General features: G+C 46.2%; 2 protein-coding genes across 9 annotated transcripts in view; one reads left to right on the top strand and one right to left on the bottom strand.

Annotated features, from left to right (window-relative positions):
* Window positions 1–290: 290 nt before the first annotated feature.
* On the bottom strand, window positions 291–10,204 carry VMAC (vimentin type intermediate filament associated coiled-coil protein). Its single transcript, XM_090027809.1, has 2 exons — window positions 9,778–10,204; window positions 291–4,776 (listed from the first exon to the last, which is right to left on the bottom strand). Exons 1-2 carry the CDS (start codon window positions 9,966–9,968, stop codon window positions 4,419–4,421), a joined length of 549 nt encoding a protein of 182 aa, XP_089883935.1. The 5' UTR covers window positions 9,969–10,204; the 3' UTR covers window positions 291–4,418.
* A 52-nt stretch (window positions 10,205–10,256) lies between these two features.
* Window positions 10,257–18,033, top strand: part of NDUFA11 (NADH:ubiquinone oxidoreductase subunit A11) — a 73,518-nt gene continuing 65,741 nt past the window's right edge. For 3 of the 8 annotated variants that reach the window (XM_090027804.1, XM_090027805.1, XM_090027806.1), the window contains exons 1-4: window positions 10,259–10,445; window positions 11,989–12,081; window positions 12,629–12,751; window positions 14,029–14,135. In XM_090027804.1, coding sequence (XP_089883930.1) covers window positions 10,343–10,445; window positions 11,989–12,081; window positions 12,629–12,751; window positions 14,029–14,135 — 426 coding nt within the window. In that variant the 5' untranslated portion in view covers window positions 10,259–10,342. Of the gene's footprint in view, window positions 10,446–11,988; window positions 12,082–12,628; window positions 12,752–14,028; window positions 14,199–18,033 lie in introns of those variants that run through there. The other 5 variants (XM_090027801.1, XM_090027800.1, XM_090027802.1 and 2 more) reach the window with 3 other exon arrangements.

The raw sequence follows: 18,033 nt of genomic DNA on the forward strand, positions 1-18,033 counted from the left end.
GGTGCAGTAACGGCTGTTACTGTACCATCATTTATTATTTCCTAAAAGAAGTACTAAATGATGGTGCAGTAACAATGGTGCCATAGGGGCATGTGTAGATGAGCCCACAGGGATGTAACAACAGCTTTCCAGTGCCACCAACATGGCATACGTACAGTTGATGAAGGAGAAGTTACCGACTTTAAATGACAGAGAATATGTAAAAGCAGAATATATGTAACCTGATTCAGGACATAACAGTCAACATCCTAGTTCGAGGAAAATATAAAGGACTCTTTAGTGAGTACAAGTAAACAAAATCTTAGGTTTATTAAAAAATACAAGAAATTCATTTTGGTTATATGAATATATTGTATGTGTTCAAAAGTTTCTCCAAAGTGAGACCATGGTGGGCCAGTAGGGGGCGCTCTTGTGTTGAGTCACCCACCTCCCTGTGCCCGACCACCTTCCAGGCCCTAGGGGTGCCTCATGTCTGGCTGTCCACCTTCCTGGAGCACACCCGCTAGCCTGGGGGTAACGTAAGCTGCCACCACCCCGAGAGGGGACTCTCTTGGCCCTGCATCTCTCCCCAAAATCTCTGCTTAGAGACGATTTGATTAGGATGGGCCCAGCAGAGGAGACACACCTTTACCCTATCTCTTTAGGTAACCTCAATTGGCTCCATTCCTGGGGGGGGAACCTGCTCCCTCTGCCTATGTGACTGGTATCAGCTACCTGGGTGAGGGGCATCTACCTGGTGGGCTAGAGTCTGTCCAGCAACTAGTGATCCATTTCAAATTGGTTAGCCGACAGCCAACCGGAGCTGGCCTCCACTGGACCAGGTGAATGTGGTCATAGGGGCTATGTAAGTTAAGACTGCCCAGGAGGAGTGGGCAGCAGCCATGGGGGGGACTCAGAGTTTTACGATCTGAAACTGGCTCTCTCCCCCATAACTCATGATCAATGAACTGCCTGCCTCCAGAGGGAATCTCCAACAGCCTCTGGATGATGCTTGTGAGTAAGCTACTCGAGGTCTGGTTACATACATAGCTGGCAGTAACTCAGATGCGTGAGCAAAAGGCTACCTCAGCCAGACTGTTTTGCTCTATGGGATTTCTATGATATTGCTCTGTCTTGTACCCTATTTTCACCCTACCCCTTGTAATCAATAAAGTTCTCCTTTGTGACTGGTGTAGGAGACTTATTGAGGGGTGGGTCTAAATTATGCCTAAGAGGCCCCTTAGGTCTGCTGACTAAGGGAGACTTTCCTTTTTGGCTCCCAACTTGGGGAAGTGCCCCAAGTGCCTGTACTGGGTCGAGTACCCGTAGGACTATTAGGCCTGTGTTTCCCTGAGGACACGGGGCCGAGACAGTCCTTTCTTGGGGTGGTGGCAGCTTACATTACCCCCAGGCTAGCAAGTGTGCTCCAGGAAGGGGATCAGCTGGACGCGAGGCGCCCCCAGGGAGGCACTCAGAGCCTGGAAGGTGATCAGGCACAGTGAGGTGGGTGGCTCAGTGCATGAGCCCCCTCACTACTGGCCTGCCACAGAGATTTCTTTTACTCTTATACTTGAAGTGGAATACCCATTCTCACACGTTGGCTTCTGTTTAAAAAAAAAAAAAGAAAAAAAAAGAAAGAGGGCTATTACATATAAAAAACACGCATGTAGGATTAATATCAAAAAGTACTTTTTCAGTTATAGAACATGGCATACAGTTTCTGACGGTCAGAATTTGATAGTGTAAAATTGTAGAAAGACAAACTTAGGAAGAGTAGTGATTTGATTAGCCCATAGATAAAATGTACTTACTATGTACAAAAGGTAAAGAGGTTACACCTAACTACGTAGTGCAGTGAAATGCTTGCACAGAGTTACTGGTGCTGATTTTAAAAGCTGTAAAAAGTAAATAGATGTAATTGTAAAAAGTTTAAAATACACTTAAAATCATCAAAATTGATAGAAAAATAAAAAATGGAGTGATCAAGTCAGAAACTAACCACCCTGTATACCTGGTTTAGATTTCAGAAATATTTCTTAGAATTCCATAAGTGACTGCAATAATATTAAACAGAATTTGCTAATGAAATACCTCCTTCTTTATTCCTTTCCTGTAAACTTGAAGCATAAAGATGCAATTCCGGAGGTATTTTGAGAAAACTACAGGTGCACCTATACAATGGGCCATATGGTATCAGTGCAGATGAAAGGAAAATTAATATTATTGGCAATCAGCTTTTTTTTTTTTTGGCTGATGTGGCCGATTAATGTCATAAATAAATGCCACATGCAGCTGCAGCATGCATGCAGCCAGGAGTGCAGCCCGGCAGCTTGGAGAGCAGCACCTGGCCAGTAAGTCTGTGGGGAGAAAAAGGGGCATAGGGGCAGGTCAAGGCACCCACTGTGCGGGAGGGAGTGGGGCAGTGGCAGGGTGGGGCATGGGATGGAGCCACAAGGAATGGGAGCAGGGGAAGGATGGGGGGCATATGCCCTCAGATCTATGTGCAGGGCAAGTGCGGGCTACCCGCTGTGGGCTCGGGGGCTGTGCCAGCCGCCTCCTAGAAGGGGGCTGGGCTGGGGCTGTGCTCAGTGGGTGGGCGGTGGTACTGGGAGTGGGACTATGGTGAATTTTAGGGTGGCTGTAGCCCCCTGCCCAGCCTGAACACAGCCCTGGCCCAGCTGGAAACAGGCCCCAGCAGGCAATCTGCCTTCACCCCATGCAAAAATCGGGGGGGGGGCACATGCTCTCCATACTTTTCCTGGGGTGCACAGTGTGGAAAGCTGCCTCCACCCCTCTCCCTGTGCACCCCTGGGATGAGCTGCCCACAGCTCAGTCCTGTGCTGTGACCTGCCCCATTCCCTCTACTACAGGGGGCCTTGATCTGCATCCCCACTTCCCATACCCCTTCCTCCCCCCACAGACTTACTGGCTGGACACTGCTCTTCAAGCTGCCGGGCTGCATATTGGCAAACAGATCGGTATTGGCCAATGTGGCTGGCTAATAATCAGCCATCAGTATAAACCTAAAAAATCTTTTTTGGTGCACCCCTACAAAAAATAGAACTTTTTACTACTGTTACATGGTGAACCTGTCCATGAGTGACTGGTGCCTCCTGAGTAGATGGGGGGAGGTGGGGTACCAGCAGCCGATCACCTACCAGGGTTGCAGGTATCCCCCAGTAGCTGATCAACTCCCTGGCACCAATCTCAGAGGGGACATTGGCTGGTGCCTCTCTTGGTGCCCCTGCTTGGCAACGGCCACTCTCGGGGCAGGGGCTTATGCCCCTCCCCCCCCCCCCCATCACCAAGAACCTGCCTCAAATTCCTGGTTTTCTTCAATCTGGGCACGAAGCAAGCAGCATTCTGGTGTCTCTCAGTTGAGTCTATGCATAAGTGTCACTAAGCAAATAATTAAAGTGGTTAAAATTTATTGAAAATGACTTTCACCCAACACAAATGTAGAATTCAACTAGTGAATTCAAATCTCACTGATTATATCACTACATATCTAAATGGCAGGTTAAGAATTCAACAACACTTTAAACTACATAGCTCAACTTCTCCAAGTAAAAGCAGCTTTTGTTGATTTTAAAGTCCTCCTTCTGCTGATTGAAATAATAGTGTGTGGAACACTTAAGATGTTTCATTTCTAGGATTATTCAATATTTTAAAGGGTTATGAAGTCAGCAATTATGCTTCCTAAAATATATCCTAGAATCAGAAAATTAGGGTTGGAAGGGACCTCAGGAGGCTATCTAGTCCAACCCCCCTGCTCAAAGCAGGACTCCAACTGGGGACCCCAACTGGATCATCCCAGCCAAGGCTTTTGTTTAGCTGGGTCTTAAAAACCTCCAAGGATTCTACAGCCTCTGTATAGCCTTTTCCAATGCTTTACTACCCTTCTGGTGAGAGAGGTTTTTTCCCAGTATCTAACCTAAGCCCTTGCTGCAACTGAGACCATTGCTCCTTGTTCTGTTTAATCGTATAAACATGCTACTCTAAAAATCACTGTCTACCACTCTGATATACTGCAGACTGAGAAAGGACCAGTAGAAGCAGGTAGCAACATATCGTATCCTATACAGCTGAAAGGATAACTACACAGATAGTGTCTGACTTGTATTCTTGAAAGTGGAGTATCTTTTGGGTCTGAAGAAAAAACAAATGCTACTAAAACAGCATAATTAAAATGTTCCTATTATTAAGGAAAAGAGGAAACTTTTAAGTCCTCATTGCCCCAACTTACTCTAACTTTGAATATGGCATACAATCAATCCCTGCTTTCCCCAGTCCACAATGATGGAGGTATAGAAGAAGCTACTTGCAAGACCCAAGATGTGGGAAGAACTCTCAGATGAACCTGCTTTTCAGATTAAAAATGAAGACTGAAAAATGGTGTTGAAAAATTTGTAATAAAGCTCAGCTTCCTTTTCTCTTGTTCATACAGTTGTACCAAAGAGGGTTTTATCCAAATCTTGCTCTTCCAGCTCATCTTCACTGAGAGAGAAGTCTTTGTTGTTTGATATTTGATTGGCCATGCAGTCTGTCTCTTGCAGCCCTTCATGAATTGGAGAATTAGAACTGCTTTGGCTCCCTGGAAAGGAACTTAACTGTTCCCCTTCTGCCATGTAAGACAGAAGATTGTCTAGGGCAGGTCGGCTTCTGCAAATTTTAGTCAAAAGTTGACTCCTGTGCTTCAGCTGTAAAATTAAGTCGTCCTTTTCCTGGATCTGATTCAACAGCTTCTGAATCGTTTCCTCAGATGAGGACAGTCTCTCCTGAAGAGCGGCAATTTCTCTTAGAAGAAAACAGAAGAACAGGCTCAAACAAAAGGGTTTTTTTTTCAAATCAAGGATGTTAAACATTAAATGGTTAAACAGTAATTATACCATTTAATGTTTACCATTTAATTCCTGGCTCAATGCTGCCCACTGTTGGGCGAGTGGCTGTAGTAGGGACTGACTGCCTGGGAGGTGGTGCATCTCTGGGCCACAGCACTGCATAGCTGCTGCAGCAGGGAGGAAACCAGCAGTCACTTGGGGGAGCAGGGCCAGGCAAAACTGTGTGACAGAACTGGCACGGCTTACACAGGAACAAGTGGGGCTGCCACCGGGTACTGCAGGGGCAGGCTGCACGTAGCCAGGTACTCCCACCATAGCACCCCCAGGGGCTTCCATCTCCGGGGACAGCTGTGCCATGACCAAGTGGAGCCTCCAGGCGGTGGGCACCCAGAGAACTCCTGCACGCTCCGGCCTGGCCCCTGGCAAGGACCCGCAGTTCTCCCAGCCCAGGGCCATACGGCAGATGGACATGTTGCATTGTGTAGGATCATGCCTGAGGCATCCACATGTGGGCTGAGTACCCTCTGCTAAGAGCTGCAGCACTGGGGCAAGCCCTCAGCTGAGTGGGAGGAGCGTGGTGCTGGCCTGGCTGTATCCAACTGGGTGCTATGGGGAGGGAGGGGGCAGGGAGAGAGAAGGACACACTTGGCTCAGTGCAGCCTGTGGTTGCACTTGCTCCTATTCAAGCCCTGCTGGCTCTGCCATGAAACTGCCCAGCTCTACTCTCCAGGTATGCCTCCTTAAAAATCAGCTATCGGTATTGGCCCCAAAAATCTATCGGTGAACCCCTACTAATCACACCATTAGATTAATCATCTACAGCCACGCTCTGTGCTACAACTGTTCTGATCCCACTGACTGGGATGACTGTCTTAAGCATATGGAGCACAGACTCCTACAGGTACAATATCATCCCAAAACTGTAGCCCCTCAAATCAACAAAGCCAGACTGACATCATTTTGACCTGCTTCAATTACCAACCCCAGGACTCTGGTTGTTACCTACAGCCCCCAGCTTGAACATCTAAGATACATCATTAATGACCTCCAACCCCTTCTGGAAAAGGATGACCATTTCAAGGTAGCCTTCAGGGACAAACCTGTCCTGGTTTACAGACAGCCCAGCTTCAAACAGTCTCTCTCAAACAACAGACTAATGAACTCCCATCCTCAACGAGGCACCTGGCCCTGTAATGGACCCCCAGTGCCTGGTGTGTCCCCACACCAATACAGACCATATCATCACTAGATATAATAATGAAGCCTTCTACAGTTCATTCACCTGCAACTCTCCCAATGCCATACACTATCACCTGCTTACAATGCCCATCTGCCCTCTACATTAGGCCGACAGGGCAATCTCTACATGTAAGAGACTGCCCTGCTATCAGCTGCAGAAAGACACAAAAGCCTGTGGCAGAACAATCTCCCTGGATACTCCATTGCTAACCTCAGGATTGCTGTTCTCAGGCAGAAAATTTTTAAAAACTAGTTTGAATGTGAAATTGAAGAACAAAAATTATCCACCAACTAGACTAGATGTAAAATCCTAGAACAGTAGGGTCAGAAGGGACCTCAGGAGGTCATCTCGTCCAACCGCCTGCTCAGAGCAGAACCAGGCCCAACTAGATTATCCAGCCAAAGCTTTGTCTAGCCGGGTCTTGCAAACCTCCACAGATGGAGGGAGCTTCCATCACCGCCCTGGGTAGCCTGCTCCAGTGATTTACTTACCCTCTTCATGAGAGAGTTTCTCCTAGTGTCTAACCTAAACTTCCCTTGTGCAACTTGAGACCCTAGGGTTTAAACAGGGACTACTGATTATCTCATTACCGGGAATAACTCTGGTGACCCCTTTGTTCCTGAGTTCCTTGCCTGTATGCCTCTCAGAGCACTCCCCCTCCTCCTGCTTTCTGCTCTCTTACCTATTGTATTTTAAATCGCTCAATCCACTTTACGCTCTGCTCTTTGCCATCCTTTCACAGTATATGAGGAAGCGAACTTGGGTTGACAAAAGCTTCTGCACTTGTCCTATTCCTCTCCCTATATATAATCTTAGTTAGTCCATAAAACCTTTATAGCTATCTGCCTTTTGCAAATTCTAATACAGTATAGTGATACTTAAGGCTGCCTAACCTTTTCATTTTAAAGCATATGGTTTATTAACACCCCCCCAAAGAAAGCAGTTAAATAATTTCAGATTATTTAGAAAAAGTCAATTTGCCCATGTGAAAATATTCTTACTGCATTTAACTGAGAAGCTCTGTCTCTTCCAAACTTTGGAGCAGGGGCTTGAAATTTGGCAAGAAAGTGCTTTTTGCATGACCCAAATTTGGCCAAGATAACAGCCTCTGAAATCAAAGGTAGCACGTATTCTCCAGAGCAGTCATTTTCAAACAGGCTGCCGTGGCATCCTGGGGTGTTGCAAGATTATTTTAAGAGTGCTGTGGGGTGCAAACACCTACACACGATTCAATGGATAAGCCTACATATTTCAAATTGGAATTCATAGTGTAAAAACATTTTGATCGGTTGTGGCTTTTCTGAGGTGTTTTTAACAGAAAAACTGCTCTATTTTTCATGGTAAATGAGTGAAAGCTTAGAGCTGCCAATTTCCAAAAGATGTGTTGAATCTAACAGGGGCTGCCTTGGGTCTAAAGAGGTTGAGAGGGCGCCAGGATCTTGTGGTGGTGACAGCGTGGTCTGGAGCTAAGGAAAGCCATGATCCGCTGCCTGCAAACCCCCGCCCGGGGCGTGTGGGCAGATCGCAGGTCTTCCCTGCTGTCACTACTACAAGACCTACCATGTCCTGCAAGCTGCTGAGGCCAGTCTCCATGGAAACCAGCTGCAGTGATGCAGGCAGGGGCTGCTGGGAAGTGGAGTCCACCATGGGCCTAATCCAGCCCTCAGGCTGGGCTTTGCCTGCTCTGCGGTCACCTAACTTGAAATAATGACCCACATAGGTCAATATAGTTCATTGGAGATATTTTTATTTTTCAATTTGCTTTTACAAAAATGTAGGGAAAATACATTAAAAAAATATGCTTAAAGAACATTTAGGTTGCAAAGTCAAACACTGGAAAGTTAGAAAATGCCAAAATTAAGGAATACAGGATCACATTTTTTTTCCCTGCAGAAGCAGTGCATGGGGTAGACAAGGGTCAGGTAACAAATTCATTTTTGTTAGGCGGGGTGTAGGTTGTAGCTGGATTGGCCTAAGGACATAGGCAGCTAAGGTTCTTCGGGTGAATCTGGTATCTTTTATTAGACCAACTTAAATAGTTGGAAACACATTTTTTTTTTTAGAAGCAAGCTTTCACGTTTAAAAGCCCTTTGTCAGGCTGAGGAAGTTTCAGTAAGTTGGTGTCTGCTCTTCCTGGATGGAAGGAAAAGTAAAGCAGCCAGAGGCTGGTATGCATGCAACATGGGCAGTCAGTGAAGATGTAAACTGAGGAGTCAGTGGGTGAGAGACGGGCCGGGTCAGGAGGAGAGAAGGGGGATGAATAGTGGAGAGGTCCCTGGGGAGTCAAATGTTAGGCAGGTTATAATGTGTTATAAATCCACTGTCTACATTTAGTCCATAAGTTTTAGTATCCAGGAGGTCGATAAAGTGAAGTTCATAGGCTCGTCCCTGAGAAGTGTTTTGTAAGTTCCCTTTGAGGATCAGGACTGAGAGACTGGGGAGAGAGTGATTGTGCCGTGGCGAGTGCGGCCCCACGCGTAGTTGGGTGTTCTCGTCTCCGATAGATTTGCGGCGTGCATTCGTTCTGGTGCGCGGTTGCTGTTTGGTCTCTCCTATGCACCTTCCCTCTGGGCATTTGGTGCATTGGATGAGATGTATGACATTTCCGGAGGTGCAGCTGTAAGACGCAGGGGTGCTGCTGATGGCTCTGTTGTGGGGTGTATAATTGTGGGGGGGGTGATGTGTTGGCAGGTTTTGCATTTCTTGTCATGCCATCCATGGTCTGGATCCATTCGGTGTTTTCCAGGCCTGAGGAAGCTTGCTTCCAGGAAGAGCACACACCAACTGCTGAAACTTCCTCAGCCTGACGAAGAGTTTTGAGACCCAAAAGCTTACTTAAATCGTTGGAAAAACATTTTTTTTAAAGTTGGTCTAATACAAGATACCAGACTCACCCAGAGAGCCTTGTCTGCCTTTCCATTAGGCATACAGATTTGAGCTGAATAAGAAAGCCTTCGTTCTGACTTTAAAAAAAAAACTTCTCAGCCTCTGATTTTGCAACCTTTGCACTGAAACATGGACAAAACCAGCCGACATCCCAGATCTTGTTCTCAGGTGGACAAACTTTTTAATGCTAATTTCCAAAAATAAATTCTGAGGCATAGACCTGACACAGAAAATGTCAGTTTGGCAGTTACGATGCAGTTGAAAAAGTGGAAAGCGTGAGCAACCTGAACCTAAAGGCAATTTTATATCTACCCTAAAATGGTCCCACTAAGCCTTTTGAGCCAATCAAGTTAAAAAAGAAAAAACAAAAAACAAACGTGAGTGGTAATTTCTATGACAAAACGGTATTTTCTGAGACAGCCACTACATTAGGAAAATGCTGATCCTGAGCCATGTGTCAAGTTTAACTTCTGTCCCTGTACAAATTTTGCTAAGTAAACCAGACAAGCAAAGAACTGATCGCAAAGTTGTTGAAAAGTTAGCAGCCCACTGCTTTTCTTCTGTCCCGGTTAGATACGCCCGACATTTTTAAACTGCAAAGGAGGCAGCTGAGCGCACGCTGTGGTGTTCCGAGTGGGGTTTCAACTGTCCCAGGGCATCAACCGCACCCTGAGCGCTCCCTCGCGAGGGCAGGCGGCCAGAAGAGACGGGCACGCCGCGACCGCGCCCTCTCCGCCCGAGGGACACCGCCTCGCAGGCCCGACCAGTTCAGCAGCGTCTGCGACGCTGTGGCGGGGACCTGCCCCGCAGAGCCCGCCCCGCCGCCAGTACCTGTCCTTAGCCGCCTGCAGGTCCTCCAGCGCGGCGCGCAGCTCGGCGTCCTTGCGGATCAGGCTCTCCGCCTGCCCCCGCACGGTGCCCTCCGCCGCGCCCAGCCGCCGCTCCAGCTCGGCCAGGCGCCCGTGCAGCGCCGCCAGGTGCGCGTTCGCCTCGCGGATCTGCAGGGCGGGCGGCGCCGACATGGAGCCGCGCCCGCGGCGTCCGGCGGCCAGCCCGGCTGCGCGGGGCGGCTTCGCCCGGCCCCGGCCCCGGCCGCTCTTTCCGCAGTGAGGCCGAGCGGGCGAAGCTCCCTCAGCCCCCCTCCCCAACCCGTCGTCCCGCCGCCGACGCCTGTGTCAGGAGGGCGAAGCCGCGACCGGCCCGTGCCCCGCGCGCCCCTCCCGGCTCCGCCCCCGCCGAGAGGCGGCGCAGCGCGAAGCGCGTCCCCGGCCGCTCCGCTGCGGCTGCGAGACCCGCCCCGGCTCCACCCCCCGCCCCGCCCCGCCCCGCCCCGGGACGGGAGCAGGGGCCGCTCGCGAGAGCAGGCGTTGCCCGGGCGCAGGAGGCCGCCGGCAAGATGCCCTTGATCCGGAGCGACTTGGCCAAGTACTGGGAGATCCCGGACGGCACCAACTGCGTCCAGAAGGCCTGGCTCACGGGCCGCGTCGGGGCCGCTGTGGGTGAGCACAGCGCGGCAGCCACCGGGGCCCGCTGCGGCCCGGGGCCTTGTCTCCGCGGCCCGGCCCGGCCCGGGGCCTGCGGCCTCCTGTGTCCTGGCGCGGCGGGAAGCAGCTGGTGCCCCACCGGGTTGGGGCAGGCGGGGTAACCCTGGGTTGCCCCCCTCCCCCCCGAAATCCCGCGGCGGGGATTTTGCATAGCTGGCTCTCGAAGCTGTGATCCGGCTGAAGTGCGAGGCCCAGAACCGTTGGGAGTTGGGTGGGAGGGTATCACAAGGACTGCCGCCTTCCTCTCCAGTCCTGCCTGCCGAGGGCACTCGTTCAGTACTTTCAGGGTAGCAGGAGGCCTCTTACCCTGGTGGTTCTCAACCCTTTTTGTACCAGGACCCATTTGCAAGCATTGGTGGCCTCAGTGTCCCCAGCCCTTTGTGCGTGGGGCAGTGGGGGGTGTCGCTGGGACATGGGGGGCCCCTGGGAGCCCCTCGCAGGCTGGGACGCTGCCAGTCTCTGAGGGAAATCCCACGGGTTCCCCCGTTTTCTCCTTTGAACTAGGATCCATTTTTACAAGCGTGTTGATCCATTTTTAGAGTTTGTTTGTGACCCTTTCATTTATTCTTGTGACCCACGGTGTGGGAGACACTGTCTTACACCATCTTAAACGGGCACTGGGTTAGATAAGTTATTTTTCTTCTGTGCCTCAATTTTTCCATTTTTTAAAGAGGGCAGCACTTGTACCCAGCAGTTATTTGACTTTCAGTTTTCTGTAAAATGTTTTGTTGCCAAGTATTTAATGTTGTGTTCAAGTCCTGTGCGCCTTTCCATCCCCCAGTGCATCGTTCTTCACAATACTTTAATGAAAGAGCTGGTCCCCGCTTACCCCCTCCCCCACCCCCCATCTGTAAGTGGCCTTTGTTCTGATATATGGAGTTGCCTGTGCTTGAAGCAGACAGCAAGTCAAGGGTACAAAAACCTGCACCAGAGAAGGTCCTGCGGGAGCTTTGGCGAGGCTAGCAGATCATGGGGCACCTGCCCCTAAATGAATGGGGAAGAAGCAGTGCTATAGCCATGTGTATTCACCAGGCCTGCCTGCTTTTGTAACCCCTTTGTTCCTACGGGTTTAATGTTTGTTTCTCCTGTTCTCACTTGTATACCAAAAAAAAAAAAAAAAAAAGAATCTTGGTCAATAATGATGCATATACAACCCGCCTTCTGACTGACTTCAGACCAGCACAGCTACTACCTCTCTTAGCCTACCTATATCAGGTCATTTTGGCATGCTGAAATATTTTAAATAATAGACAGTCCATTTACTGATTTGGCTTAATCAAAGTTGATGGGAGTTTGGTATTGATTTTAATCAAACCAGGAATTTGCCCTGTCTCTTGTTCAGTAAACTGGTTGGAATAGCAGCAGTACAGGTTTCTGATGAAAACTGTTAGGTAAGCCAAGGACTACAGTTTTGTGATGATGGGACCTAACATTCAAGATGCCCTTCTTCAAAAGTTGTGTCCTGCTGCTCTTTAATCTTTTTTTTTTTCTTTTACAGGCCTGATTGGTTCAATTTTTCACATTATATTGAAGGAGACGAGCCCTGCCCTTAAAGCTGTGCAAGTAGCAACCGCAAGCACTGTCACAATGGGTAAGGAAGCCTTAATTCTCTCAACACCTGAGTCTTTTGCATGAGGTCTTTATGTGGTTGTAAGAATAGGCCACTAAAATAATGTTGGTAGGAAAGAAACTGATGTGGTGACTTGTTTCAGGAAGGTCTACTGGCTTTTATCCCCAGGCTTGCCATTCACATGTGTTTGATATCAGGTAACTTATTTCACCATTCTGCCCCTGTGTTGTCATCTGGAAAATGGTTATGTATACAGAAATGCCGTATTTTACAAAACCATTTTTGATTTGCTTGTTGACATCTTTTTGAATACAACGAGCTTGCAGTAATATGGATACTGAATTTAACAGATCTGCATGTTCGTTTCACTTGACTAGAAAGTGTCGTTCTTCAGTAACCTGCTGATTCTTTATAGAAACAAATTCTTAGTTTGCTTCCTCTGTTCCCTAGAAGGCTGAAGCTCTAATTCTTGTATCTGTTCCTACAGCACCAGGTCTTTGGAAAACGTATTCCCTATATTGTATCTTTTAGTTCCTTGCTTGCTCTTTATTTTCACTTTTCCTCACAGCTACAGTAGGAGCAGTTTTTGGATTGACCACTTGCTTCAGTGCCCAAATCAGAGAGAAACCAGAGGATCCTTTAAACTATTTCATAGGAGGCTGCACTTCAGGAATGATCTTTGGTGCAAGAGGTAAGTTCTGATGAGCATGGTTTTGGAAATACAGCAGGAAGTATTAATAATTGTCTAATTCTTACTTCTATATGTGTAGGAAAGTTACCTCTTTACCCTGGAAATTTTTATCGATATCATTTTAATATATTAAAAAGCTTATCTGCTCAAGTGCTCTCTGTATACAGGTGCTGTCAATGGTTAGAGCTCATCCTTCATTAAATAGCTGCCTATTGGAGCAAATTCTAAAACTCCCATCATAGTTTCAACTATCACAGACACCCTTGCCTACAAGATTAGGCTCCTTTCGTGTCACCCCAAGAAATGCTCCATTTTGCAATCCATGTCAAGGTCTGAAAAATTAAGCTGGTCTAGACTTATGCCAAAATATGTGTTGCTAGAGTAATGGATAAGAGAGCCTCAGAGATGAACTATGAACTGAATAGAGAAAGCTCAGAGGTGTCTGCATTGGCCTGGCTGTATACACAAATGGAGTTTAAATTAAGGGTTTTTTTCCTTGTGATATCTCGGGATATTTTGTTCAGGGAAGATGTCTCAAAATGTCACTGTCATCTTGCATCAGTAATGTCAAAGTAATTAATTCTGGGATACCCTTAGAAAACCAGGAAAGGTATACTTATCTGAGGGAAAGAAGTCTGCATTTGTTTCTGTGCTAAATGAGTTTGCATCCTGGTTAATGCAGATCACTGGCCTATAATGTTATGGAGCGAAACTGATATGGTATAGTATCAAAAGTCATTGTGGGACTCTGGGTTTGCCGTGTGACAAGAAAGGTATTCTTACTTTGCCAGCTCTGAAAAGTTTTTGCATGTTTGCAGAGTTAAGATATCTCAAAATACAGGGTTGGAGGGTCAGAATAAGCCTTCAAAGATATTATGCAAGGCCTGTTGTTTTACAGGCTGTTTTTAGGTGTGAGCACTTAAAAATATTGATGCTCACAAAAAAAAAAGAATCAAGTTATACCTTTCTTAGGTGGGCAGCATGCCAAGTTTGTGGCATTAAAATGCAATAAACATTACTGTAGTGTGTAAACTGTGTAGTTAGTATTTTGAAAGTCATGGGAGACAGACCTGTGAGGGAGAAAGCATCAAGCATTGTACAACTTCATGAAAACAACACTTTTTAAAAAAAGTAACCCTAGCTTTCTCTTTCTAATCAGCCCTGTATTTTGTTTGCAGTCAAAGTAGAATCAGTATCAAAAGAAAAATCTGAGTCTTTGAAATTGACTTACTTTCTAGTGCTAAGTTACAGATTAATTTCTTCTTTTCTCCTCCCAGCTCACAGCTTTACTACTGGTACTGGTGCATGTGTTGGGCTAGGACTTCTGGCTGCTTTTACAAAAATAAGCAAGAAAGAGGGCTGGAAGTTTGCACCACCTCCCCAGGTATAAGCTTTCAAATGTTCTGTGTAATAATGCATTACACATTAAAGATGTTGTTGAATCGTTGGTTGTTTTATTGAATTTAGAATGACCAATATCAAGCTCTGCAGCTACATCAAATGAAAGTTAGAGGACTGGTAATGTACAGTATTCATTTTCTGGAACTAAATAACCGAGTTTATTTTCTTAGAGTAACATCAGTTCACTGGCCATTCCTGTAAGCGGTTCCTACATGTCACTCCCACATCAGCAGTTACTAGTTCTATTATGACCTTGGTAATTCATCTTGCTGAGACCCACTGTGCTGGAATAAATAAAAAGCAACTGTCTCACATGACAAAAAGATACTCAAAGAAGTGGGGAAATAATGAGTCACTGGAATTCTGTAGTCACCATAAAAGGATAAAGGTGTGAAAAGACAGTGAAAATCAACAGTTACCTTAAGGAGTGATGTGCTAGGAGGAAGGTTGTGAAATAATTTGACCATTTTGAGGAAATTTGATAGAATATTCTTGAGGGATAGACTTTATCAGAGTCTGGAGCACTATCTTTTTTTATTTATAAGATTTGTACATTTTGCTATAAGAGCTCTAAGTTATGGACTGAGGAGTCAATTAGGAGATATTTGTGTTATTTATGTGCTTGTTTTTAATATGTGAGCACAGGAAAAATTAAGTAAATGAGAATATAATATGGAAAAAACCACTAGAGGGCAGGATTATTGTTTCAAGGGGAAAGCAAGCACTGATGTTGATGGGAACAGTATGCAGGTAAGCAATTCAGTGAAAGCGCTCTACCTATTTTTAAAAATAGGTAGAGATCTTTCACTGTATTATGTACCTACATACTAAGCTAAATGAGCTAAAACAAGCACAGAAGTTACACAAACATCTCTTAATTTACTCTCCCATAAGGAGTCTGGAATAGAAGTACCCTGCTTTGATTCCTGCCTGCAGTAAAAATGGCCATTTTTGTTCAGGCAGCTGAGGGAGTCATTTGACTTTAATTGTTCTTCCTTCCATAAGCGTCTCTCCTTCTTAATGGTGTTGATGTTCTACTAAGTGAGCTAGATGTTCTTTTGGCTATTTTGCTGTCTTGTAGATACGCCTGGCCTCATGTCTTATTTCACAACTGTACAGAATATTTTTAGCACTTTTAAAAATTATAGATCTACCCAGGAAAAAACAGTCTTCAGCAGCAGCTAGGGTTTCAGCTTTTGGTTAAGCAGGAAAGGGAAAGGTGAGTGAGCTGAAGATTAGGTCCTGTCCTTGCTCTATGCAGCCATAACTCTGGAAAAATCTCTCTTTCCTTCATATTGCCTTCCCAAAAATAAGGTTGTGCCTTATAGGGGGGAGGTGTATGTGAGAAAATACAGTATATGCATATATAAATAGTAAAGCTCAGAAGGAAATGACCAAGATGGTTATATCATAATACAAGGTACTTAGGCAGTAAAATATAGGATCTAGAACAACATAAACCAGTTGCTATATGCATAGCAGAAATATGGTGGATTAACAAGTATAATTAGAAAATGTGGTAGCAGATGACAGAACAAGGAGCAATGGTCTCAAGTTGCAGCAGGAAAATTCAGGTTGGCTATTAGGAAGAATTTTCTCACCTAGGAGGGTAGTACAACACTGGGACAGGTTACCCACAGAGGTAGTAGAAGCTCCATCTTTGGAGGCTTTCAAAACCTGGCTAGATAAAGCTTTTGCTGGGCTGATCTAGTTGGGGATGATCCTACTTTGAGCAGGAAATTGGACTAGATGACCTCCTGAGGTCCCTTCCAACCCTAATTTTCTGTGATTTTATGTGCATTAAAGGATATGCATTGTTTAAGAATATAGATAAAAATGATGCAGTAGTGTTATGTTAATGGTGTGATAGACTGTAATGCAATAAGAAGTGAAAGCATGGGTAACATAAAATGGAGTATTACTACCAGCAGTAATGTTATTATGGAGTCCTTAGCTTTTGTTGTCCACAATATCAAAATTACTAAGAATGGTAGATAGAGTTATTTGTGGAGATGATAATTGACACATTTCTTCATAATGTAGTCACTGAACCAACAAGAGGCGATGCTATTTTAGACATGCTTTTGCCAAGTAATGATCATGTTACAGGTAATAATTTGGTTTATCCTTTCATTTAATTTAAACAAAAACTTAGGTTTCCAAAAGGGAATGCTTTAAGAAATTCTGGGAGCTAGTTACCGTAATCAAGAAGATTGGAGAGTTTAAAGACAGGTTACCCAATAATTAACAAATTTAGGGCGTGTTACATCCAGAGAGAGTGGAGCAAGTTCACCTTGTCTAGACTTACAACCAGCTAGTTTAAAACACGGAATATTTCATGCATCCAATGCATTCTCCTTTTATCTTGTAAATATTACAGAAGTTAGCAGATCATAGAGATGCAACACTCATAGCTGGATACTGATAAGATCAAAAACATAAATGTCTCCTTTTTATGTGCTGTACTTAAAATGCATATCATATGGTGGAATATAAATCTAATAAAATAAATGGCAGATTAACTACTGAGAAGCTTCCACAATGGGTCTCAATAAGAGTACAATGCATTTTGGAAATATAATTCACTGTGATATATATTTATTATAAGTACAAATAACTCTGAAGAATAAAGCAGTAATAAAGGTAAAGGGGGAAAAACAGGATGGAAAATGGAAACAAATGCAGCAGTGGTAGGATAATTCAAGTTATAGTGACTAAAGTGGAAGTAAAACTTAAAAACCTTAACATTTTCAAATGTGGGGGGGGCAGGGGTTTGATGATTTCCATCCTAGAATTGCTAAATTGACCTTGGTATTCATGTCACATGAGCGTACTCAAAGTGGCATGAAAATATATGCTAGGCATTCATGCATCACAGTGAAGGACAGTGATCATGATGGACAAATACCACTACATTATTATGTTGTGGGTGTCAAGCATACAGCATGCGGGCTGAAACCTTTTAAGGTTTCCCACTGGGCTACCAGAGAGCACTGGAATTTGGGCCCTTGGCCAGTGCTGGGCACGGCCACTGCTGGACCCTGAACTGACCATGCCCCACTGTAGTGGGGGGCCTTCTCGGGGCTGATCTACCAATGCCCTGCCCACCTGTTCTGGGCCAACTGCCTGCCTTCTCCTGCCATGCCTTGATAATATTTAATTAGGATGTTAATTAGGCAGGAGGCTGCCCATTTCTTGCCCCGATGCCAGGGGGTGCTATCTGTGGCTCCATTCTTCCCCTACACCACAGCCCAAGCCTCACAGATGGCATCCACAGTTGTTAATGTCACTGGCCCTACTCTGGGCCCCAGAATCCTCCAGTCTGGACCCCACCTGGATCCCTCCACTCAGGTGGCCTACTCTGCCTTCATTCTAGGCTACCTAGCTCCCTGAGCTTTTCTCCCTTACGCATGTGGTCCTCCTGGGACCTTTGGCTACACTGGCCCTGACCTCATCTCCAGGCCAGTAGGAACCCCAGGCCCTCAGCTCTGGGCATCCCTCGCAGTGGGCCCCTGACCCTTCGACCCTTCTGATCCTGGCCGCAGCATTGACCAGTCAAGGGATTTCAAGTCAGGCTTCTGAGTGTAGCCTCACTCTCACTCCTGGGTCTGCCTTCTGGACCCTACAAAGGGGTAACCATTGTTGTGAGGGCTGGGGTTATTCAGGCACCCCAACATGCTTTTCACCAGGGTGGTAAGCCAGACATTTTCTGGGGGCTCCTGTGCCACTGGGAGCCCCACTAGGCCACCCGCTCCTGGCAGGGTGCAGTTTTAGGTCATGCCCAGGACCAGGAGCCTCCAAGCCATCCCCTACAGCTCCTGCCCTTACCTCCAGGATGTTCCAAGCAGCCTTGCGCCCAGGCAATGTTACTGCTTGCCTGC

This window comes from Crocodylus siamensis, chromosome 14, assembly GCF_052110815.1.
Source record: "Crocodylus siamensis isolate JL-2025a chromosome 14, ASM5211081v1, whole genome shotgun sequence".
In the NCBI taxonomy this organism is placed as follows: Eukaryota; Metazoa; Chordata; order Crocodylia; family Crocodylidae; genus Crocodylus; species Crocodylus siamensis.